The 25,752-nt window shown below is 40.5% G+C and overlaps 1 protein-coding gene across 1 annotated transcript in view; it reads right to left on the bottom strand.

Annotated features, from left to right (window-relative positions):
* Nucleotides 8,575–25,752, bottom strand: part of SLC15A5 (solute carrier family 15 member 5) — a 99,671-nt gene continuing 82,493 nt past the window's right edge. Inside the window, 2 exon segments of the mRNA XM_018048427.1 lie at nt 8,575–8,722; nt 15,381–15,489. Of these exon segments, the coding sequence (XP_017903916.1) occupies nt 8,575–8,722; nt 15,381–15,489 (257 nt within the window).

The raw sequence follows: 25,752 nt of genomic DNA, 5'->3' as shown, positions 1-25,752 counted from the left end.
ACAAGTGAAGGCTTAAATTACCAAGAAGCTTACATGCATAACTGTCCATGAAGTTCACTGGCTAGATGAGCAGGTGCAAAAAATCCAAGGGCTTCTCTCCTTCCAGCTTTCCCTGCTAATCCATGCTACATCGTAAATGATTTTTCACATTAATGAGTTAGTCTAGCTAAAAGGATATTTGCCTCATTGATGATACTTATTTTATTACATGGGAAATCAGTGTCTTCAGATGATGTCTTACTGCTCTGGCTTCTAAAGCTCACCCTTCCTCTCTGGCATTTCTGACAGAGAGCTCTTTCTCTTCCTTAAAAATCCAGCATGGTCTCTTGACTATCATTTTGTTTCCAGAGATGGCTTTGGGAAAATGAAAACTGTCCATGATGATGGTGCATGTGCTTTCTTGATAGTTTCTTCGATGTTCTGGAGACTTCCTGTGCTTCTTGCCAAATTTCTGCCTCCCACTGATTCCACTTTATGGCTTCTTTTATCCTGTCAGCAGTGTTGCCTTGCTCTTGGCATCAGTGTCTTGAAATGTGCTTCTGACTTGCTGCCACCATGATAATTGACACATGTTATCAGCTATTGACTCGTTACTCTGTTTAGACAAGGTTTGGTCACTTGTGGTTTAGCAGGCTTAAGTATTATAACAACCTGATTCCAAGCCAGTACATGGATTCAAACCTGTCTAAGGTGGATGATCGACAGAATGATCTCTGTTCATTTCCAAGGCAAATCATTCAATATCTCAGTAATTCAAGTCTATGGCCCAACCAGTAACGCTGAAGAAGCTGAAGTTGAATGGTTCTATGAAGAACTACAAGACCTTTTAGAACTAACACCCAAAAAAGATGTCCTTTTCATTATAGGGGACTGGAATGCAAAAGTAGGAAGTCAAGAAACACCTGCAGTAACAGGCAAATTTGGCCTTGGATTACAGAATGAAGCAGGGCAAAGACTAATAAAGTTTTGCCAAGAGAATGCACTGGTCATAGCAAACACCCTCTTCCAACAACACAAGAGAAGACTCTACACATGGACATCACCAGATGGTCAACACCAAAATCAGATTGATGATATTCTTTGCAGCCAAAGATGGAGAAGCTCTATACAGTCAGCAAAAACAAGACAGGGAGCTGACTGTGGCTGAGATCATGAACTCCTTATTGCCAAATTCAGACTTAAATTGAAGAAAGTAGGGAAAACTACTAGACCATTCAGGTATGACCTAAATCAAATCCCTTATGATTATACAGTGGCAGTGAGAAATAGATTTAAGGGCCTAGATCTGACAGATAGAGTGCTTGATGAACTATGGATGGAGGTTCATGACATTGTACAGGAGACAGGGATCAAGACCATCCCCATGGAAAAGAAATGCAAAAAAGCAAAATGGCTGTCTGGGGAGGCCTTACAAATAGCTGTGAAAAGAAGAGAAGTCAAAAGCAAAGGAGAAAAGGAAAGATATAAGCATTTGAATGCAGAGTTCCAAAGAATAGCAAAAGGAGATAAGAAAGCCTTTTTCACTGATCAATGCAAAGAAATAGAAGAAAAGAACAGAATGGGAAAGACTAGAGATCTCTTCAAGAAAATTAGAGATACCAAGGGAACATTTCATGCAAAGATGGGCTGGATAAAGGACAGAAATGGTATGGACCTAACAGAAGCAGAAGATACTAAGAAGAGGTGGCAAGAATACATAGAAGAACTGTACAAAAAAATCTTCACGACCCAGATAATCACGATGGTGTGATCACTCACCTAGAGCCAGACATCCTGGAATGTCAAGTCAAGTGGGCCTTAGGAAGCATCACTACGAACAAAGCTAGTAGAGGTGATGGAATTCCAGTGGAGGTATTTCAAATCCTGAAAGATGATGCTGTGAAAGTGCTGCACTCAATATGCCAGCAAATTTGGAAAACTCAGCAGTGACCACAGGACTGGAAAAGGTCAGTTTTCATTCCAATCCCAAAGAAAGGCAATGCCAAAGAATGCTCAAGCTACTGCACAATTGCATTCATCTCACACACTAGTAAAGTAATGCTCAAAATTCTCCAAGCCAGGCTTCAGCAATACGTGAACTGTGAACTTCCTGATGTTCAAGCTGGTTTTAGAAAAGGCAGAGGAACCAGAGATCAAATTGCCAACATCTGCTGGATCATGGGAAAAGCAAGAGAGTTCCAGAAAAACATCTATTTCTGCTTTATTGACTATGCCAAAGCCTTTGAGTGTGTGGATCACAATAAACTGTGGAAAATTCTGAAAGAGATGGGAATACCAGACCACCTGACCTGCCTCTTGAAGAAACTGTTAGAACTGGACATGGAACAACAGACTGGTTCCAAATAGGAAAAAGAGTACGTCAAAGCTGTATATTGTCACCCTGCTTATTTAACCTATATGCAGAGTACATCATGAGAAACACTGGGCTGGAGGAACACAAGCTGGAATCAAGACTGCCGGGAGAAATATCAATAACCTCAGATATGCAGATGACACCACCCTTATGGCAGAAAGTGAAGAGGAACTAAAAAGTCTCTTGATGAAAATGAAAGAGGAGAGTGAAAAGTTGGCTTAAAGCTCACCATTCAGAAAACGAAGATCATGGCATCTGGTCCCATCACTTCATGGAAATAGATGGGGAAACAGTGGAAACAGTGTCAGACTTTATTTTTGGGGACTCCAAAATCACTGCAGATGGTGACTGAAGCCATGAAATTTTAAGATGCTTACTTCTTGGAAGAAAAATTATGACCAACCTAGATAGTATATTGAAATCAGAGACATTACTTTGCCAACAGTCTATCTAGCCAAAGCTATGGTTTTTCCAGTGGTCATGTATGGATGTGGGAGTTGGACTGTGAAGAAAGCTGAGCACTGAAGAATTGATGCTTTTGGACTGTGGTGTTGGAGAAGACTCTTGAGAGTCCCTTGGACTGCAAGGAGATCCAACCAGTCCATTCTGAAGGAGATCAGCCCTGGGATTTCTTTGGAAGGAATGATGCTAAAGCTGAAACTCCAGTACTTTGGCCACCTCATGTGAAGAGTTGACTCATTGGAAAAGACTCTGATACTGGGAGGGATTGGGGGCAGGTGGAAAAGGGGACGACAGAGGATGAGATGGCTGGATGGCATCACAGACTCGATGGACGTGAGTTTGAGTGAACTCCGGGAGTTGGTGATGAACAGGGAGGCCTGGCGTGCTGAGATTCATGGGGTTGCAAAGAGTTGGACACGACTGAGTGACTGAACTGAACTGGCTGAACTGAAGGTGGATGATAGATTAAAGTTTGGGTGCTGTTATGTTATCTAATAATTAGTAAGGTCTCTGAGTAGACTTGTGACAATGTATCACTTGGGGAAAAGATCTTGGCTCTCAAATAGCATCGATTAGACCATTGAGAATGGATGCTAGACCATAGTCCATAGTCCACCTCAGTTGAACACACAGCCAGAGAGAGGGAGAAGCTAGATACAGAGAGAGAGAATGAGTGTGTGTATGTATGAGAGGGGTCGCATAGAGTCGGACATGACTGAAGCGAGTTAGCAGCAATGTATGAGAGACAGAGATAGGCAGAGTGAGACAGAGAGACTGGGTCTTATCATCACAGTGCTCCATTATCTTCGACACTTTTATTAAATTTACTGGAGGAATCCTAGGAATGTCCATGTAGAGGCTAAGGAAATGGAGACTAGTTGGCCTAGGGTTCCATCTTGATCTAACAATGACTGTCAATTGAGGAACAGACAGCTTAAATTATAGATTAAGAAAACTCCAAGAGGACCCCTACAACAATTGCCACAGAGCCTGAAATTCTGCCCTTAGAGTCATGCCTTTGGGTTTAAGCAGAAGAGCAATAATTATTCACAAAAGAGAGGGAGGGGCAGTCCCTGGGGTTGTTAAGAGGTGATATTGTTTGCATCCAACAATTACTGACGGAAGAAGTCCTGTTCCTTTGTACTGGGACAGAAGATACTGAAATGCATTGGGCCAAGGCACTGTCTTCCCTGGAATTGCCCTGAGAATATCTATTGTAGGCGACAGCTCTACTGAGGGGCAGTTCCATCTAAAGGGCTTGCCCCTGGAATTTGCCATCAGGCTCCCTAGGTCCAAATTTTCACTCTGGCCATGCTGCTTGTACAACCTTTGTAAAGTTATTAACTCCTCTGTGTTTCATGCTTTGCATCTGTAAAATGGGATTTACCATTGTACTTACAGAGGTAATTGTACTTATAGAGCATTTATTGTGATGACCAAATGCTTGTGCACATGCTCAGTCACTTCAGTCCTGTCTGATTCTTTGTGATCCTTTGGATGCAAGCCTTCCAGGCTTCTCTGTCCATGAGATTCTCCAGGCAGGAATACTGGAACGGGTTGCCATGTCCTCCTCCAGGGGATCATCCCAACCTAGGGATCGAACCCACCTCTTTTATATCTCTTGCATTGGCAGGTAGGTTCTTTACCACTACACTACCTGGGAAGCTGATGATTAAATGAGTTAATATTTTAAAGAAACAACAACAGAGCCTTGTATTTAGTAGTACTACAGGAGTCTTTACCAGTATTAATAATATTTTGGAGAGTAAATTTGCTTTCCTTAACCTGTTCTTTCCTAAGGCAGTTTGGAACTGACTATAGCTCATCTGAGGGCATTTTGTTGCAAGGGGAAAGAAAGGATGCTTTTGAGCCCAAGACCCTCTTTTCCAACCCCAGGGTGGTCAGTCTGGGGGCGTCTTTTCAGTGCAGTGCTCCTGAAAGCCTAAGATCCACACAAGGACAGTGGCTGGCTCCATAGAGGGAGCTAAGGGCTGGGGAAGAGATGTTAGAACAATGCTGTTCTGGGTAACCATTCTGTCAGGGTCTATAACCCTAGTGGGGCTTCCCAGGTGGCTCCATGGTAAAGAATCTGTCTGCCAACGCAGGAGACATGAGTTCAATCCCTGGGTCAGGAAGATTCCCTGGAGAAGGAAACGGCAACACAATCCAGTATTCCTGCCTGGAAAATCCCATAGATAGAGGAGCCTGGCAGGCTACAGTCTACTGGGTCATAAAAGAGTTAGACCCAATTTAGCAACTAAACAACAGCGAACCCCCATGTGGTCTTTCCTTTCATTCTTGCTCCCTTTGGGATGATGTGGACAGTGTTTCACCCAAGTGGCTGGGAATCATCTGGTGTTGGTGACTACTGTGAGTGTCTTTTGTAGAAGGGGCTAGCACTTTAAAAACAGTGAACATCTTGAGACCTCCACTGTCTCTGTGACTCTCGATTATTCGCTCTGTCTCAGAGCTGCAATGTCTCCTGTATGAAACGGGCTTGCCAAAATGTGTCTACTTCCCAGGGTGGTGCCAACCAAATGTGATGATACAAGTGACAGCAGCTTGTAAACTATAAAGGGTGACATAGATATGAGTTGTTATTATGAGTGGTTCCTCTAATTTCCCTGTTCTCTACAAGCAGACCTGAATGTCAGCAGCACCTGCGTGCTGTCATCACTCAGCTGTTGATTTCATTTAAGGACCTTATTTATAAGTCTGTGGCTGGTGATTGTATGTTGGCTTTTCTAGCAGTGGTGATGGGCTATGCCCACCACTGGACTGGTTCAGGGTGCTAAGGCTGAAGCTGTTTTGTCATACAGCAAAGGGATCCTATGGTTTTTAGGAGTCTCCCTCCTTCAATTTGTAAATCATGTAATATTAATAGGAAGCGTTTTGGAATCATAAGCTGTTTTTTGGTGATACTGTTACTCTGATAGTCGATAAAAAGCTTTCAGAAACCAGGAGAATTAGATTTTGGCCAGAGTGGAATGAATGCTATAAATCAAGATTACCTGAAAGGGATATGAGAAAGGATTAAGTTGAGTCCAAGAGATAATGAGGCGAGGGACTTCCCTGGTAGTACAGTGGCTAAGACTTAAGGGGCCCAGGTTCAATCCCTGGCAGGGCAACTAGACTCCATATACCGCAACTAAAAATCTGGCATGATGCAACTAAAAACATCATGAGTGAAGCAAATAATACCTGATCTATTAATTAATTAACAATTAATTAATAAAAAAGAGAGGGACAATGAGGGGAAATATCCAAGAAGCTTGAAAAAATTTACCAACTTCCAGGAGCAGATTTCTAACTGTTATTTAAAAAGTCACTCTGATGGGAACATTTTCACTGGCAGATTCACATCATAAGAAAGTGGTTTTCTTAATTTTGTATACAGTTCAATGCAGGGACTTTTGGCTGCATTGCATTGAAGTGTTACAAGAAGAAAAGAAAGAGGAAAGAGACGTAGCGTCAGCTGGTCTCAGATGTGTGCTCTGCAGGTCACAGAAAACATTTTCAAGTACCTCACCTTTCAGGTCTTGGTCATGGACAGAAATAGAGCACAGAAGGTGATTCTTAGGGAAGACTTCATCTTCCCCATCTTTTACAACTGAAAAATGGAGCAAACGAGTGTCTGGGTTCAGACCCTTGGCAACAAGTGACTGGGAGTCAACGCAACACTGCGGGGACACAGAACTTTGCCTGCCACTGAGCATATTACTGGAGAAATACTGTACAGAACCCAGCAGGCTTCTGCAAACAACACATCCCTTTAAGTTAATTGGTGTTATAGAGAAGCTGAAATGCTCTGCTTATTTACAAAGCTACAGATTTATGTAAAGCAAAACCAATTACACTTAATGCCTAAACTATTCCAGGTGCTCAGTGATAATGTTGCTAAGCACTAGACAAGAAACTAGTGTGTGAATGCCTCCTGCTTCCAATGCAAGTGTGTGTAGTCCCTGCAATTTAGCTAATCACGAGTGTCATCCCCAGTGTGAGAATTCTAAGCTCTTTTGGTGTTTGCTTGGGGTCATCTTTATAATTCTGTAGATCTTTTTTTCACCTCTAATGACGAGTGAAAGCATAATGAGCACTTTTTCCTAGTATGATGTAGAAATTAAGAAGACAAAGGCAAATTTGGGAGGGGCGGACAACAAAATAAAGCAGACCCTATTTCTAACAGTGAGAGGGACTGTTGGAGCTTCTGACTTGTTCTGAGATGAGGTGTGTTTAAAGGTTTTTTGATCTTTGGAGCATTGATTAAACCCAAATCACAAACTCAGCATTTAACCTTTTACAACAAAGAAAGATTCTAAGGCAGATCAGGGATCAGCCTCACTGTTTCATCAGAGAACAAATGCCCCCCCAAAAAGAGAGAAGGATTCGGAAAATGTTACAGGGCAAGAATTTTTGTCTGTAAGGGTTTGTCTTTTCACTGTCCTCAGAACAAACAAATGAAAAATAGTTTGAGTAAGAGAAACACCTGGCGCTTTACAGCTGTTCTTTTGCAATTAAAAATGCATATCACACCTCATCAAGATGTATAAATCTTTTATTCTGCAGATCTAAAATATTTTAGATATACACAAGGGAGGTGCTTTAACTGCAGAATCATTTCCAATCAACTGATAAAACCCACCTCTTCTATACAGCTTGAACTGTCCCAGAAAAGAGTCGTGCTCAAATTTTAGAGAGCGTTAAGAATGATTTGGGTGGGTTTGTTAGAACCGCCAATTCCTGGGAAAAGTTTTGCCTTAAAGCACTCTGTGGTTGGGGCCAGAAAGATCTGCCTGAAACTGGGGGTCCTCAGCAAAACCTTGATAAACACTGCTACAAAGATTTGGGACCCTAGTTGTATTTTATTTTTTTAATTAATTTTTTCACATTTATTTGCTTATACTGGTAAAATCTCTTTTGGAAAACAGTTTTCTGAATGCATCTGAACTGGTACCAGTGGAAACCAGGTTAGGGAATCTCTTTAAGTATCTCTTTGATTTGATCACTTGCCCTTCTTCCAACACTCATTTAACCTCCTTAATTTTCTTCTCTCCTTTAATCTCAATAATTCCACCACTTATATTTATTTTACAGTTTCTTCAGTATGTGAATATTCACTTTTGGGTTAAGGATCTCTATTTTAGTAATGCTTTTTTAAAAAAAAAATTTTTTTTAAAGAGGACCATTTTTTAAAAGTCTTTATTAAATTTGTTACAATATTGCTTGTGTTTTGGCTTTTGGGGATTTTACTTAGCTCCTCAACCAGGGATTAAACCTGCACCCCCTGCAATGGAAGGCAAAGTCTTAATCACTGGACCCAGTAATGCTGCTGTTTAATTCAGAGAAAGTTTCCTTCACTCATAACTTGATAGTGTAATAGTAAGATGAAGTACAGTAAAACGGTATAGGCTTATTATTTATGTATAAGATATAGGTTACTTGTGTTTAGGGTTATTATTTACTCTGACATAAACTGTGTCTGATTATTATGCCTGGCATGTAATAAGGGCTCAATAAATGTGCTGAAGGGGAGAATACTGATGTACTATTATTTCAATTCTAAAGACTTAAAACTATGACAACTAAGAAGTGTCATGTACATTGCTTTAAACGGCTGAATCATTAAAGTACACAGATAACGTTCATAAGGCCACTCTCATACCAATACATATATATTAGCTCTTAAACTAAAAGGCATAGCAGCCAGCTGAAGAAAACAGTGAATACTCTGCTCATATGATGGGCTGAGTCGAATAGTTTCACAGGGCTGTTTCCCAAAGATCAATAGTTGAAGAAAATTCCTGTGTACTGCCGTAAAATTTCAAAGACTTTTCCTGGAGGGGAAGGGTTTCTTCGAGATTACTTCCACTGGTGTTCTGGGCATTAAAATGATTTAGATTACAATACCTAAAAAAGAAAGAAAGAAAGGTTTTTTTTTTTTTAAGGCCAGATGTAGATGACTTGATAAATCATTTGCTTTCTCCCCGTGCTTGTCTCCCTTTTATTACAGTCCCATAGATACTGGCACAGCGGTGATGATTATTTAAGAGCCCTGCTCCCCAGAAGAGTCTGGATAAAACGACAAAGGGAGTTTTAGGACGTGTGAAGGTGTCTCACAAGGACCTTTAGGTGGTGCTGTTTTACAGTCTGCCATGAGTCCGATGGTGAGAAACGTTAAAGTCTTGAACTACAGACTTTGTAGACTTAATGACGGCAGGACTGGAAAGATTTATCAGATGCACTGTGTTTGTTAAGTCACTTCAGTCGCGTCCGACTCTCTGCAGCCTTATGGTCTGTGGTCTACTCATCTGTCCATGAGATTCCTCAGGCAAGAATCTTGGAGTGGGTTGCCATTTCCTTCTCCAGGGGATCTTCCCGACCCAAGGATTGAACTCCTGTCTCTTACGTCTCCTGCATTGGCAGGTGGGTTCTTTACCACCAGCGCCACTTTAGAGTGGTCAGATGCACTGCTGTTAAGTCACGTCAGTCATGTCCGACTCTGTGCGACCCCACAGATGGCAGCCCAACAGGCTCCTCTGTCCCTGGGATTCTCCAGGCAAGAATACTGGAGTGGGTTGCCATTTCCTTCTCCAATGCATGAAAGTGAAAAGTGAAAGTGAAGTCACTCAGTCTAGGGGTTTGTAAATTCAGCGCTGAGACTGTGCGGAAAATACCACTGTTGAAGAAGAAATCTACAAATGTGTTTCTAAACTGTATCCCCTTATCCATGACGTACCCAAAATCTGGATTCCGCATCTTCTAAATGCCAGACAGTAAGCCAGGGCCCAATACTCACCCTAACTAACCAAATTCTCACTACAACCTGGGAAGGATGGAACCATTCCCATTTCACAGGCAAAAAAGACTGACGTTTTAAGAGGTTACATAATTTGCTTAGGTTCACATGAGTAAGAGTTGACAGAGCTTAGGTTTGAAACCAGAACTCTCTGAGTCCTGACCGTTTTCCTCTATAGCATGCTGCCTCTGAAGACCTATTGTTTCTTAAACATTTTGAAGAAGCTCTAGGAGGAGAGGAATTTCAGGCTGTTTTATTCACTGCTGTATGCCTACTGCTTTGACCAGTGCCTGGTACATGTTGTTTAGTCGCTAAGTCATGCTTGATCCTTCTGCGAACCCATGGACCGTAGCCAGCCAGGCTCCTGTCTATGGGATTTCCCAGGCAAGAATATTGGCGTAAGCCTCCTCCAGAGCACATATTAGATGTCCAATAAATATTGGTTGAATGAACAAATGAATAAGAACCATAAGTTCAATTTTATCAAAGACACATAAGTCTCTGAGGTTAGGCTTTTTTTTTAATTTGCGAAGGTTTCTGATGCTAACTTTGCCTTTTTTCCCTTCTCAACATTGCTAAAAAATACCTGTAAGAAAAGGATATGCTTTGAATAACTAGTCCTTTGTCTCTGATTTAGGTCTCTTTCACTAATTGTTACAGGTTAGGTACAAAAGATTACTGGTATCATTAACAAATTAAGCACAATGATATTAACTTTATGTGTTTTACAATATTAGAGGGATGATGGTGTCAAGTTGTAATAATAAAAACCCTTCTATTTTCCTCCACTATAAACATCTGTGCCTGCACTCTAAGTCAGTTCAGTCATGTCCAACTCTGCAACTCCATGGACTGTAGCCCGCCAGGCTCCTCTGTCCATGGGATTCTCCAGGCAAGAATACTGGAGTCGGTTACCATGCCCTCCTCCAGGGGATCTTCTCAACCCAGGGATTGAATCCGTGTCTTCTATATATCCTGCATTGGCAGGCGAGTTCTTTACCACTAGTGCCACCTGGGAAGCCCAATAAACATCTATAATATCCTTTATTATTATCTTAGCATCTGATGTAGGATGCATATTTATATTAAGGTCTATAGTGATAGTCATATAATACTTTCCAGCAAGGGAAAACATTTCATCTACCTACTTCCTTCAGCCCCAACCTGGAGAGCCTCAGGTGTTCATGTCACTATTTCAGATGTGATTGAAGAGGACTCTAATACAGACAGAGGCAGGGGACTGTTTGCTTTGGTTTCTTCTTAGAAATGGAAGGTACACCTGCTTTGGCTCTCTGGAATATTCCTAACTATGCTTAGCTAGGGCTTCCCTGGTGTCTCAGAGGTAAAGAATTCCCCTGCCAATGCAGAAGATACAGGTTCGATCTCCTTGGGTTGGGAAGATCCTCTGTAGAGGGAAATAGCAACCCACTCCAGTATACTTGCCTGGGAAATCCCACAGATGGAGGAGCCTGGTGGGCTATAGTCCATGGAATTGCAAAAGAGTTGGACATGACTTAGAGACTAAACAGTAGCATACCCAGGTAAGTGATTTTCCACTGACCTCAACAAGATTAGTTTGGTTCTAGCACTTACACCAGGATTGTAGCACAGTAATATAAACTTGATGGTGGGGTGCCCTTGTATGCTAGCACAGACCTAATTCCACTTGTATATTAGTGAGGGTGCTGTTTCATCATTAATCCACTGGCCTCAGGATCTTTGGAACAAGAATAGCTTGGGACTCTGCTTGATACTTGGGACTGACATTGATAGATTTATCACCAATATCTGGCTCTGACCAGATATACCTTTGGGTTTGGTAAGAACTAGGTTGTGTTTGGAAGTGTATTGAGATAAAACATCATCTCTCTCATAAATAATGTTTCAATAATACTATCCCTCAGACATCTGTGTTTTCTCCTGTTTCCATCCTTATTGTTTGCTGTTGTTTAGTTGCTAAGTCATGTCTGATCCTTTTGCAACCCAATGAACTGTAGCCCACCAGACTCCTCTGTCCATAGGACTGTCCAGGCAAGAATACTAGAGTAGGTTGCCATTTCCTACTCCAGGGGATCTTCCTGACCCAGGGATCGAACCCTTGTCTCCTTTTAGGCAGGCAGGTTCTTTACCACTGAGCCACCAGGGAAGCCCCTTATTTTTGGCCAGTGTTTGACAAAAGCAATCAGTATAGAAATAAGCTGGAATCCTGCACTCTCACTGCAGACACTGATCTAATAACTTATATTCCATACCGTTTCTCGCTTAATGCTTTTGGTTTGGCCTTTCCAGTCCCAACTGGGAATAGATACCCAAGGCAATGTGTTCCTTTAAACTAATGTAGTTGGTTCTAGCTATTTAATCTCTATAGGCAAAATTTTTAGACTCTCCTTTCTTCTGAAATGGGACAAGCATTCTTTTCTTGTGGAGGGTGATCAACAGATGGTGGTGAATACAGTTACTTGAGCTGAAGGGACAGTCTCCATCCCCATAGAGTTAAGGAGTCATCAGGGCAGGAAGAGGGCTCCTCCGTGGCACTTAAAAGCAACACAATCTACTCAATTAGGTTTTCACTTCAGTGTTCTCATGTATTCAGTTCAGTTCAGTCACTCAGTCGTGTCCATGGACTGACACTCAGTTGCTCTTTGTGACCCCAGGGACTGCAGCACACCAGGCTTCCCTGTCCATCACCAACTCCCAGAGCTTGCTCAAACTTAGGTCCATAGAGTTGGTGATGCCATCCAACCATCTCATCCTCTGTTGTCCCCTTCTCCTCCTGCCTTTAATCTTTCCCAGCATCAGGATCTTTTCCAATGAGTCAGTTCTTCACATTAGGTGGCCAAAGTATTGGAGTTTCAGCTTCACCATCATTCCTTCCAATGAATATTCAGGACTGATTTCTTTTAGGATGGACTGGTTTGATCTCCTTGCAGTCCAAGGGGCCCTTAAGAGTCTTCTCCAACACCACAGTTCTCATGTATAGAGTGATAAGATCAGAGAGGTGGACAGTCATGCTGCTTAAGACAGAAATGCTCAACATATAGAAAATTAATTTCTTCTCATCCTGCTTTATTTCATCCTCTCTTTGTTTCCTTCCCTCATAAAGGATGCAAGATAAAAGAAAGCATACAGGAGATGGAGAAGATTTGGTAAGAATCCAATTTCTTTCTAAATAAGCCCTACATTGGGGCTTCCTCGATGGCTAAGTGGTAAAGACTCTACCTGCAATGCAGGAGCCGCAGGAGACATACCTGGGGTTGGGAAGATCCCCTGGAGGAGGGTATGGCAACTCACTCCAGTATTCTTGCCTGAAGAATCCCATGAACAGAGGAGCTTAGCAGGCTATAGTCCATAGTGTCGCAAAGAGTAGGGCATGACTGAAGTGACTTAGCACACATGCACAAGCCCTGCCTACATTATCTCTTAGTCCTTTTATCTCTGGTTCCCCCAATCTCTGGTGCTTTGTATATTTTTATTCCTGCCTCCTTCTCTGAACCCTGCTCTAGCATCTCTCACTTTATAGTAACTCACTTGCTCAACAATCACAGAAGAATAATCACACTTAAATATTTTGAGTGCTACATGCTTGCTCCATGTAGACCAGTACTTTGCTTTCTTCAATTTTATTTTTCAAGTGCTTGGAACGATGCTTAACACATTGGTTGAATGAATGGATGAATGAATAAATGTGTGAGTCAGTCCCAGAGTAATAGAGTTTTGGTTCCCGTGCTAGTGATACCTGAATTTAGCCCACAGTCATGGTCATCTTGGCCACATCTCAGCATGAGCCTAGGTGAAAAATAAACAGGAGGAAGAAGAGAGCATAAAGCAACACATGAAGCCATTATTATTATTATTGCTGACATTTTTGAGTATTTTCTTATCCTCACAATAACCTTATGGCACAGTTACCATTCTTATTGTTTCCTTTCGACAAAGAAGAAACCGAGGCTGAGCAAGGTTAAGCAACTTGCTGAGGTTTGTGCAGCTAAGCTGTGGGACTGGATTCAACTGGGCTACCTCTAAAGATTGCTTTTTTTTTTTTTCAACTTTATCGACATATATGTATTTTTAATTAAGATATAGTTGCTTTGCAATGTTGTGTTAGTTTCTGTGGTACAAAAAAGTGAATCGGCTATATGTATATATATATCCCCTCCCACCCCCACCCGTTCCACCCCTCTAGGTCATCACAGAGCACCGTGCTGAGCTTCCTGTACTATACAACAGGTTCCCGCTGGCTGTCTATTCTACGCATGGTGGTGTATATATGTACATTCCATTCTCCCGATTCAGCCTGCCCTTGCCTCCCTCACTGTGTGTCTATGAGTCCATTCTCTGTGTCTGTCTCTATTCTTACCCTGCAAATAGGATCATCTCTACCATTTTTCTAGATTCCACATTTATGTGTTAAGATACAATTTTGTTTCTCTTTCTTCACTCTGTAGACAAACTTGAGGTCTGTGCACGTCTTGACAAATGACCCAAACTACTTTTTGAAACACAGGGTCAAATCTTACAGTGGGAGAGTACGTGAAATTGAGAAACAACACAGATTTGTGAGAATTAGCTGATGGGTGACACTCATGTATTTGGAGGCAGTGGCCAGAGGGGAAAAAGCCTTGCCTTCAGTTTCAGTTTTTATTGCTGACTCTGTTTTGCTGCAAAGACAGGGACATTGCTGTTGAATCCTTCTGCAAGAATCTGACTTTCTAATGTGGTGGTCAATCTAAGAACCAGGCAGGCATTTTTAAGGAGATTTTACAGTACAGAGGGTCACTTTGATAACATATACTTGGAAGGTAAGAAATTTTAAAATTCAGGAAGCGCTTAAGACTTTTAATTTTTATTTGTTTGTTTTTTTATTTATGTCATTAATTCTGTCTCACATGAGGTCTCAGTGCTTCTCTTATGCTGGACCATAGGCCCCATAGACTGATACCGACTGCATGTCCTTCTGATTTACCACTTCCCACGACTGATGTTCCAAAAGAGATTTATTAGAGGAATAAAAGAATGACTCAGGCAAGGAATAAGTGGTACTAGACGAGAGACTAAGTGACTATATGGATAAATGAATGGAAAGAAGTGAGGAAAATAAAGACATATTTAGTTCCTGCAACATGGCAGACATGCTTGGTCTTTTATCAAAATTCATCTCCACAAAAAGCCCACAAAAGGTTGGAATTATTGTCCTTATTTTACATGTGTGAAGACAGAGGCTCAGAGAGGTGAGGCACTTTGCTCAAAAGCACACAGCCATCCAAGAAGACGTCACTGAGAGAGAGGGCCTGGCAATGGATGGATGGTAGATGATACATATTAAGCCACTTGAATGGTCTCAGGTGACTGGCTAAATGATTTTGCACAGTTTGTTATTGACCTTGAAATGGTCACTGCTGATTTAAAGGCCTGAATGGAATCCAAATCTTAAGGCTCATTAGATTTCTAGCTATTTGTTTAATGATATTTGCTTTTAATGATAATGACTCATTCATTCTTATTATCGATATGGTTATTTCTAATTCTAAAATGGCACTGTATGTTGGAGGAAAAATATCTTTTTTTAGAGTTGAGCGAAGAACTTTTTATTATCAGGACTGACGGAAAAAGTGAAGTCTAAATGAAAATTTCTTGCTCTGAATGTCTGTTAAATTTCTCTAATATGCTAATTTGTCCAGTCATGGAATACAAGATTCCCATTGGCTCAGTGATGGCTCCCAGATCAATATTTCATGGACTCAGAAATTGTTCATCTTACCACACACTTACCTTTGTGAAACACTCCAGAATCCCAGGACGTTCAACAATGTTAATGATGCCAAGAAAAAGAAAAAGTTTTCTAAATTGCCTTTGTTTAATGTGTTTGGAAACCAATTGCCTGTTTGGAACAAATGTAATTGTTATTCAACTGCAGAGTTGTAAGTTTCTGTGAATATTTTATCATTCCACAATTCATAGAGTTTTATTCGCTTGAATAATATCTACAGAGCAAAAAAGCACATCTGAAACTCAGAGTTAAAATTCATTTAATTCTGTAATTAACAATAAAATAATAAGCAAAGCACGCCAAATGTTTTGAAGGTCAAAAAACTTGATTTCGATAGCACAATATAGGTATCAGAAGAACCTGATTATGCTTCTAATTTGCAAGAATCACATTTTTAATTTATTCTTATATGTTTAATATATAGAACAGTGCTTGGCACCCCCATAGGGATTGTTTGGTAAAATACATTGATGTATGAAAATTATTTGTCATCACCAGATAGCCCATTGTATGTGCTAATTGCAAGGTTGTGAATGTGAAAGTCACTCAGTTGTGTCTGACTCTGTGATCCCATGGACTGTAGCCTGCCAAGCTCCTCTGTCCATGGACTTCTTCAGCCAAGAATACTGGAGTGGGTAGCCATTCCCTTCTCCTGGGGATCTTCCCAACCGGGGATCGAACCCAGGTCTCCTGCATCATAGGTGGATTCTTTACTGTCTGAGCCAGCAGGGAAGCCCAAGAATACTGAAGTGGGTAGACTATCCCTTCTCCAGGGGATCCTCCCGACCCAGGGATTGAACTGGGATCTCCTGCATTGCAGGAGGATTCTTTACCAGCTAAGCTACCAGGGAAGCCCAATTGTAAGGTTAGTGAGATAATCCATGTAGATGCCAGATGTTACTTTATTTTGATAACTGAGATAGGATAAATCCAGTGTTACTTTAATACCACAGACCCTATTGGTCATATTGCAGTCTGTGGTTCATGTGAAGGTTTTCTTTTAACCTGATGAGAATTCCTCAATTTAATACCCTTAAGTAAGGAATCTTCACCTCCTTTTGATGTCACACTGAGTATGTGCTGTGGTGTGTTAAGTTGCTTCAGTCATGTTTGACTCTGTAACCCCATAGACAGAGGAGCCTGGTGGACTGCAGTCTATGGATCGCAGAGTCAGACTGTAGTCCACCAGACTCCTCTGTCCATGGAATTCTGCAGGCAAGAGTACTGGAGTGGGTTGCCATTTCCTCCTCCAGGGGATCTTCCCAATGCAGGGAATGAACCCGCATCTCTTATATCTCCTGCATTGGCAGGCGGGTTCTTTACCACTAGCATCATCTGGGAAGCCCCAAACTGAGTATATAGGAAATTAATTAGGGTTCAAGGTCATTGCTTTCACTACACTTCTAAGTTGTGACTTTTGCTTTGGATCTTTGCTAGAACTCTCTTTTCATACCTAAATCTATATATCTATATCCATATTATCACTATGACTTACACACACACTCAGTTTTTCTTCAGTGGGTGTTGAAATTTAATATTGAATATATTCTATGAAATATGATGTATTCTATCATATACATTATACATGTAGCACTTATTTTTATGTACTACTTTTAAAAACAGCAGTATGATCTTAGTGGTAATAATATATCATAGATATATAGCATTATGGAAGTTTAAAAGATTACTTAAAAGGCAAAATCTATCTTCAGAGAGAGAATTTAAATTCAATTGCAGTTCTGAATGGGCAAAATAGTCAGTTCAGTTCAGTCACTCAATCATATTGGACTATTTGCAACTCCATGGACAGCAGCATGCCAGGCTTCCCTGTCCATAACCAACTCCCAGAGCTTGCTCAAACTCATGTCCATCCAGTCAGTGATGCCATCCAACCATCTCATCCTCTTTTGTCCCCTTCTCTTCCTGTCTTCACTCTTTCCCAGCATCAGGGTCTTTTCTAATGAGTCAGTTCTTCCCATCAGGTGGCCACCCTGCAAAATGTTATGCATTATGAGACCAGGAAGAGATCATCTCTGAATAGTCAGCTCCTACAATGGGTTGTGAGCAATCCGTCTATGTTCCAACTGACTTGATCTTCAGTGTCATCTCTGGCACACGGGTTATATGTTGCTTCCTTAACTAGTATATGGTTTTTGGCCTCTCTCTTGACAGTGTATTCTTTTAAATGGGGTTTGAATTAAATGCTTTGTTCAAGCTTGATAGTCAGCAAGCGCACAAGCATGACAGCTGTGAAGAATTGTGCCATTTCCCACTTAAAGCTGCTGCTCTTCTGTCATTTAACTTCCCAATGACTATTATTATGGATCAACCATGAAAATTATCTTGTGTCCATTATAGTCTAGGACCTATAATGAAATCTGGTATTGAGTTTAAAGCTTTTTTGTAAGTTCTACTTCCCCATTTTATTAATTTGTGTTCCATTACAATATAAATTTACGGTTTTATTGCTACATTGGCATGCTGCCTTTATCTGATATTTAGGAGAAGTTTCACTGAATGTCTGTGTCTGTCTATTGGGTATTTTGTAATCTTTTTAATGCATGTGTTTGTGTGTGTGTTTAGAAACTAAACATTTGGTTGTACCTGAATGTGGGAGTCAGGGTAGAGGTCAAGGTAAGTTGAGATGGCATCACACTTATTTTCAGGAAGAACTAAACCATCCTGCTAAGCCTATTCAAACAGTCCCATTTCCTTATTTCTCCTGAATTAATATCCCAATCATATTTCTGTCCTTTTCATTTCACATCAGCACTTTGCATGTCATGCGATTATACCATTTTATCACCGTGTTTCTCTGGCTAGAGTAAGAGGAGTTTGCACAGAGTAGGCAAAGCCTCAGAATTAACATGACATTAATTCTTCTTGGAGCATGAATTTTACTCCATAATAAGTAATTGAAAAGACTATCTTTATTGCATAACAAAGTCAGATGAGGGAGAAGAATATAAATTTTATAAGATCTTTAAAGGTAAAACATAATATTTCTAAGAAATTGTGCAGTTACAGCAAATACCAGACTATCAGGGCTTCCTAGGTGGCGCTAATGGTAAGGAATCTGCCTGCCAATACAGGAGACATAAGAGACAGAGGTTTGATCCCTGGGTCAGGAAGGTCCCCTGGAGGAAGGGCATGGGAACCTACTCCAGTATTCTCGCCTGGAGAATCCCATGGACAGAGGAGCCTGGCGGGTTCATAAGGTCACAAAGAGTTCGACACAACTGAGAGACTGAGCATGCACACACGTGCCCGGTGTGGGGTTAGTGTGCGTACATCTCTCTCATTGGGGGTGCTGGGGTGGGCACACAAGAGAAACAGTGTCACCTGGTATCATGTGCATGGGGCTGACAGGAGGATGTAGTACTTGAAAAGTTAGAGAAAGGCAGTGGAAATTTATGAATAACACAAGATATTTGGTGACTGGAATTATTTTGAAAATAAAAGAGAGGAAAAAAAAAAAAAAAAAGAAAATAAAAGAGAACCATACCACCTAGTCAAACTCCTGATCGTACTCCTTTGAAGTGAAGTGAAGTGAAGCCGCTCAGCTGTGTCCGACTCTTTGTGACCCCATGGACCGTAGCATACTACACTTCTCCATGCATGGGATTTTCCAGGCAAGAATACTGGAGTGGGTAGCCATTTCCTTCTCCAGAGGATCTTCCTGACCCAGGGATCGAACCCAGGTCTCCCACACTGTAGGCAGACGCTTTACCATCTGAGCCACCAGGGAAGTCCTTTATTCTTTCTTTTAAAATTTTTATTGGGGTATAGTTGATTTACAATGTTTCTGAGCTTCTGCTGAACAGGAAAGTGAATCAGTTATACATATGCATATATCTACTCTTTTTTAAGATTCTCTTCCCATACAGGCCATTCCAGAGTATTGAGTAGAGTTCCCTGTGCTATACGGTAGGTTCTTATTAGTTTTCTATTTTATATATAGGAGAATTCTTTCTAAAATATGATTTTTAATGTCCATCTTTCTTCCTAATGCTGATCTCATTCTAGTTCCATAGTTTTGCCTTTCCTTCTCTAGGAGATCTTCCCAACTCAGGGATGGAACCCGGGTCTCCTGCATTGCAGGCAGATTCTTTACCATCTGAGCCCCCAGGGAAGCCTTTGATTGTGTAGCTAATTTACATGGTGCACTTCGTGGTCAAGAAAACCATCACCTGAATTGATTGCATGGAACAAACACTAGCATCAAGTTGGAGAGAGAGATTCTTTGTGAAGCTTAAATTTGCTTTATAGATGAGATACATGTCTATGTATTACATGCCTGTGTATTACATGTCTATGTATGCTCTTTGGAGCTAGCATTGCCTATAGAAAGATAAGGAAAAAAATATGGAAACAGCATTGCTGGAATCAGACAGACTTTTGAAGTCTATTACTTAATAGTTTGATTATTGAGGATTTGCCCAAATGGATGGTTTCAGCCTTGGTTTCTCCTCTCTAAAATGAGAGCAGTACCCCTTCTCTCTGAGCTGGTATGAAAAGAAAAAGAGATAATAGATGTTGAGGGCTGGGCACAGAGAGGGTACCCCCCATAAGCATTAGGCTATCCCTTCTTGCGCCTCGCTTGAGAGGTGCTCATACAAGCTCATGGAGCCTGAGCTTGATCTTGAGCCCATCTCCTGTCAGATATTTCATGTTCTGTGTGCCTTTTTTTTTTTTTTAATCATTATCCCAGGACTGGTTGTAAAATGTTCCATTTAACATTGTCAGTTGACTCAGCTCTTAGGTACTATAACTTTATTTTAGTAGCTTATAAACTTTTATTGTCGTAATTCACATTTGTGCCATTTTTCATCTGACATTTCTAGTAGCTGATTGAAATCAGGAGCATCCTTGCAAAAGGAGACAAAGTGAAGGCTTTAGGTCTCGAATGGGACTAACGAGACTTCTCTAGGTCTTAGCTGGGGTGGACAGAAAGGTTAACAATGTGAGAAAAAATGGCCACATGAAGAGTCTGAGGGATGACAATGACAAAGTACTGTTTGTTAATGCTAACAGTTAAGACTTGGTGACATATTTTGATATTGTAACCAGCTTGTTAGTAATGAGTGTTAGACTACTGACTAGAAGAACACACAAAATATTTGGCATTATTCACCGTCCCCCCAAATCATCTCTCACTCAGCCGGATTTATTTGTTCGTTTGAAAATCATTTAAGAAATTTTTATGTACCAGGAAATGGGCATTCCATCTCTTAAGCAAAGGAGCTCATGGATTAGTAACAAACATACAGATACACCACATACCTTGTTTTATTGCACTACACAGATCTTGCATTTTTTACAAACTGAAGGTTTGTGGCAACTCTTGTCAAGCAAGACTACTGGTGCCATTTTTCCAACAGATTTTTTTTTTTTTTTTTTGACCACACTATGTGGCGTGTGGGATCTTAGTTCCCCAACCACGGGAACTACTACAGACCCCAGCAGTGGAAGTGCAGCATCCTAACCAGTGGACCACCAGGAAACTTCCCCCAAACAGAATCCTTTTTTAATTATGGTATGTACATTGTTTTTTTTAGACATATGTTACTGGGCACTTAGCAGACTTATAGTGTAAACATGTTTTGTGCTATACCATCTTAATAGACAATATATGAAGTCACTTCAGTTGTGTCCGACTCTGTGCGACCCCATAGACGGCAGCCCACCAGGCTCCCCCGTCCCTGGGATTCTCCAGGCAAGAACACTGGAGTGGGTTGCCATTCCCTTCTCCAATGCATGAAAGTGAAAAGTGAAAGTGAAGTCGCTCAGTCGCGCCCGACTCTTCATGACCCCACGGACTGCAGCCCACCAGGCTCCTCTGTCCATGGGATTTTCCAGGCAAGAGTGCTGGAGTGGGGTGCCATTGCCTTCTCCAATAGACGATATAGTGTCTTAATATACAATGTCTTTTACACGTACTGTCTTAATAGACTGTATAGTGTAAACAGCACTTTTATATACTTTGGGAAATGAAAAAAATCCACGTGACTTGCTTTATTGCTATATTTACTTTACAAACCTACGGTGTCTCTGAGGTATGCCAGTAATTATTCTTGAACATTAGACTTTATAGGCACTAAATAAAATGTTTCTGTTTATCTTAAATTATCATGGTCATTTTAGAGATAAAAGGACCATAGACTTATCTAAACTAGTTCTTGTATTTTATTAATGAAAAGAAGAAAGTGCAGAGAGATAAAGCGAAGCTTCACTCAGTAGACCCTCATTTTCTTTTTTATTTTGAGCTTTTTATTTCTCTTTTTCTTAAATATTTATTTATTTGACTGCATCGGTCTTAGTTGTAGCCTGCGGGTTTAGTTGCCCTGCAGCCTGTGGGATCTTACTTCTCCGACTAGGGATCAAATCTGTGTGCCCTGCATTGCAAGGAAGATTCTTAACCACTGGACCGTGAGGGAATTTCCAGAACCTTCATTTCTTACTCCTAAAACTGCACAATTACAGCTCCCTGTTGGTGCTAATGTAATGATTAATTATGATTTTCCTTAGCATCTTGTCAATAGTCTAAAAACATCTGGACAGCAGTCTTTGAAATAGCTTGCTCCAAATAACATCCAAAATATCTAAGGTGGTATCTCCACCTAAATCCTGGGATTGATATTCAACTTATTATGAGACTCAGAATAATTTACACTAAATTTAAGGTTTTAGGAATGGTCTTGAGAAATACATATAGTGACCCACACATGCCAGCAGTCACATTCTCCTATTGGAAGCAGAGATCCCATCACTGTTTGTTGGTATAAGTCTGTCCCTCACAGACCCTGATTGTATACTCTTTTCCTGGGTGCAGCCCCATAGGGCCAGGCACAGCATGCTCTCGTACCCTAACATGAGCACAGGTGATGGATAAACTGCTGTCAGTCTCGTCTTCCCACATGTTCATCTTATGCTATTTAGGTAGGAGGATCCCTCTCTTGCCAACATGGTGAATAGGAGGTGACTGGGATATGCCCCCACCCCAGAAATCAAGGTCAGTCCTAGACGGAAAGATGGTATTTGTTGTTGAGCTAATGCGCAGTTACTGTTTTTTTTTTTTTTTTTTATGATGGTGGGGGAAGCCCTTCCCTATACCCCTCTAGCCAGCACCCAGCACCAAGTACCTCTGCTTCTAAACTATTATATCAGGGAGTGGAACTTCCATAAACCATTAGACAAGAAGTAACGGGGGCACAGCACAGTCAGGGGACATTGCATCCCAGAAGTGCAGTCTTCAGAAGTGTTATAGGTGAACATGAGTTCTGGGAGCACCTGAAAGTCAAGTACGCTTGAGACTGAAGGTTATAATCACACTATATGATCAGAGTGTTGAAGAACTAGAAAATGGGGATAGATAACATTCTTATGTCAGTCTGCTTATTGTTGTAACTTGGATTTTATTGGGGGTATTTTTAACAAAAGACTTTGGCGAAAATATGGAATGTGACTGTACTGTGCTCAGTTGTTTCAGTCGTGTCCAACTCTGCAACACCATGGGCTATAGCCAGCCAGCCTCCTCTGTTCATGGGATTCTCTAGGCAGGAATACTGGAGTGGGGTTGCCACGCCCTCCTCCAGAAGATCTTCCTGACCCAGGGACTGAGCTCGTGTCTCTCACGTCTCCTGCACTGGCAGACAGGTTCATTATCACTAGCGCCACCTGGGAATGTGACTGGAGGTAAGGAAATCCACATACATTTTCAGTTAGTAGATACGGCCTCTCAGTTAATCTGTTCCTTGAGCTTTCCTCAGTAAATCTGTTCCTCAGTAAATCAGATGGTAAAGACTCTGCCTGCAATGCAGGAGACCCAGTTTCTACCCCTGGGTGGGGAAGATTCCCTGGAGAAGGAAATGGAAACCCACTCCAGTACTCTTGCCTGGAGAATGCCATGGACACAGGAGCCTGGTGGGCTACAGTCCATGGGCTCACAGAGAGTTGGACACAACTGAGTGACTAACACACTTTCACTTTCACTGAGATGAGTAAACAGAAAAAAATCCATATGAGGGAGGAAATGTGATGATAATACATATTATCACTGTTGTTTACAAAATACCCCAACACAAAATGACAAAGGTTAAAATAATAATGATGAAATGAGAAACTCATACAGCAAAGGAGAAGGAAATGGCAAGCACTCCCGTGTTCTTGCCGGGAGGATTCCAGGGATGGGGGAGCCCGCTGGGCTGCCGTCCATGGGGTTTCACAGAGTCGGACACGACTGAAGCGACTTAGCAGCAGCAGCAGCAGCATACAGCAAATGTAAAAATAAAATAGCAGAGAAAACTAATTTCAGGAAAAACTGAATTCAAAGGAAAAACTATGTCAAAGGGACATCGAGGATCTTTTTATACTGATAAAAAGCTCAATTCAAATTGCAGATATGTCAATGAGTACCTTTTAAGTAATGAAACATAACAAAATCTGTTGGAAATGCAGAGATAAAAAACAGATAGATAAATAATTCTGCTGAATGATTACATCATAGTTTGATTCTTTTTTTTGATAGAATAGGCAAAAAGGAACATAATGTAGAGAATTAGAATAATGTAATTGGCACTTTGCTGTACACCTGAAACTAATGCAATACTGTAAATCAACTATACTTCAATAAAAAGGAATAATATGACTGGTAAGAGTTTAATTAAGATTACAATATTGTTGAGTACAAAGAAAAATGTTAGAGGACTTATAGAAGTTTAGACAACATTAATGACAAACCAAATTCCTGTAAATTGAAGATTCTGCTCCTAAATAACTAGCTGGTCAAAGAGGAAATGAAATTTACAATCACAATGTATTTAGAAAATAAAAAAATGAGAAAATTGCATTTACAAATTAAAGCATACAGAGTTAAATCCTATTAGGAGACATTTAAAGGCACACTGTTTTCACTTTTAGAGTAAGAATAAGCATATATGAATTAAACACTGAACGTGAAAATCAGAAAATAAATAAATCTAAGGAAAGTAGGAGGAAGGAAATAGAATAGAAAGTCAATATCTGAAAGTATATTAAACAGTTCTAAGAGCTGATTCATTGCAGGAAAATGTAACAACAACAGCAAAAAACCTTGATAAATCCAATCAAAATATACAACAAATGAATCAGACGATATAACAGTGTTAAGTTATGAGTATGCTAGGTTAGTGTCAAAAAATGTTCTGGAAACAGGATGATTATCTAAGAAAACGCTATTTGCCAAAATAGGACCTAGAAGAAATGAAAAATCTTAATGGCAAGAAATAGCAGGGAAAGAAACATTGCAAAGAATGATCCTTAGACATATGAGGTCTAAATGCACCTTTTCATTTTCATGGAAGAAGTGAGTCTTTCCTCTGGATCTTAAAGAGCAAAAGATCATCAAGTATTGATGCTACTGAGGATTGTTTATCCCATGTAGTTAAAATGATTTAATATTGAAAAGTCTATTAATTAAATATACTGTAATGTCAAGAGCAGTAAGAGAAATCAAAAGGTGATCTCAAGAACTGCTTAAGAAGCATTCAATAAAATTTAGCCTGCTTCATTTAAATCTTAGAGAACAAGAAACAGAAATGTTCTTATGATAACATCCTTTAAGATTCTCTTTATAAACCTATAAATATGCTTAATAGAAAGTTAAGAAAAATTCCTGTTAAGGCCATGAGAAAGATAAAATGTGACTGTATTCTGTTATTAACATTGCACTGAAGTTCTGTGTCCTGATAAGGATGCAAAACAGAGGAGTTAATATTGAAAATAAGGATGAAAACTGTATTTATCTTAAGATTAGAGAATTTAGCTGTAAACTTAAAAGGATCAACTAAAATGCCCTCATAAATTTACTAAGAAAGTTTAAGAAGTTAGATGCAAGATGAAGACATAAACATTAATAATCTCCCTATATAATAGTGATTATCTCAGTGAGTTGTAATGAGGGAAAATGATTCAGTTCATAATAGCAAAAAGAAAAAGAGCATGAAATGCCAACAATAACTCTAAGAAATGTTCAGGATATATGCAAAGAAAAAAATATTCAGTTCAGTTCAATCACTCAGTCGTGTCTGACTCTTTGCGACCCCATGAATCGCAGCACGCCAGGCATCCCTGTCCATCCCCAACTCCCGGAGTTCACTCAGACTCACATCCATTGAGTCAGTGATGCCATCCTGCCAACTCATCCTCGGTCGTCCCCTTCTCCTCCTGCCCCTAATCCCTCCCAGCATCAAAGTCTTCTCCAATGAGTCAACTCTTTGCATGAGGTGGCCAAAGTACTGGAGTTTCAGCTTTAGCATCATTCCTTCCAAAGAAATCCCAGGCCTGATCTCCTTCAGAATGGACTGGTTGGATCTCCTTGCAGTCCAAGGGACTCTC

Source organism: Capra hircus, chromosome 5 (genome assembly GCF_001704415.2).
Source record: "Capra hircus breed San Clemente chromosome 5, ASM170441v1, whole genome shotgun sequence".
Classification (NCBI taxonomy): domain Eukaryota; kingdom Metazoa; phylum Chordata; class Mammalia; order Artiodactyla; family Bovidae; genus Capra; species Capra hircus.
This window is presented reverse-complemented; position numbering and strand designations above follow the sequence as displayed.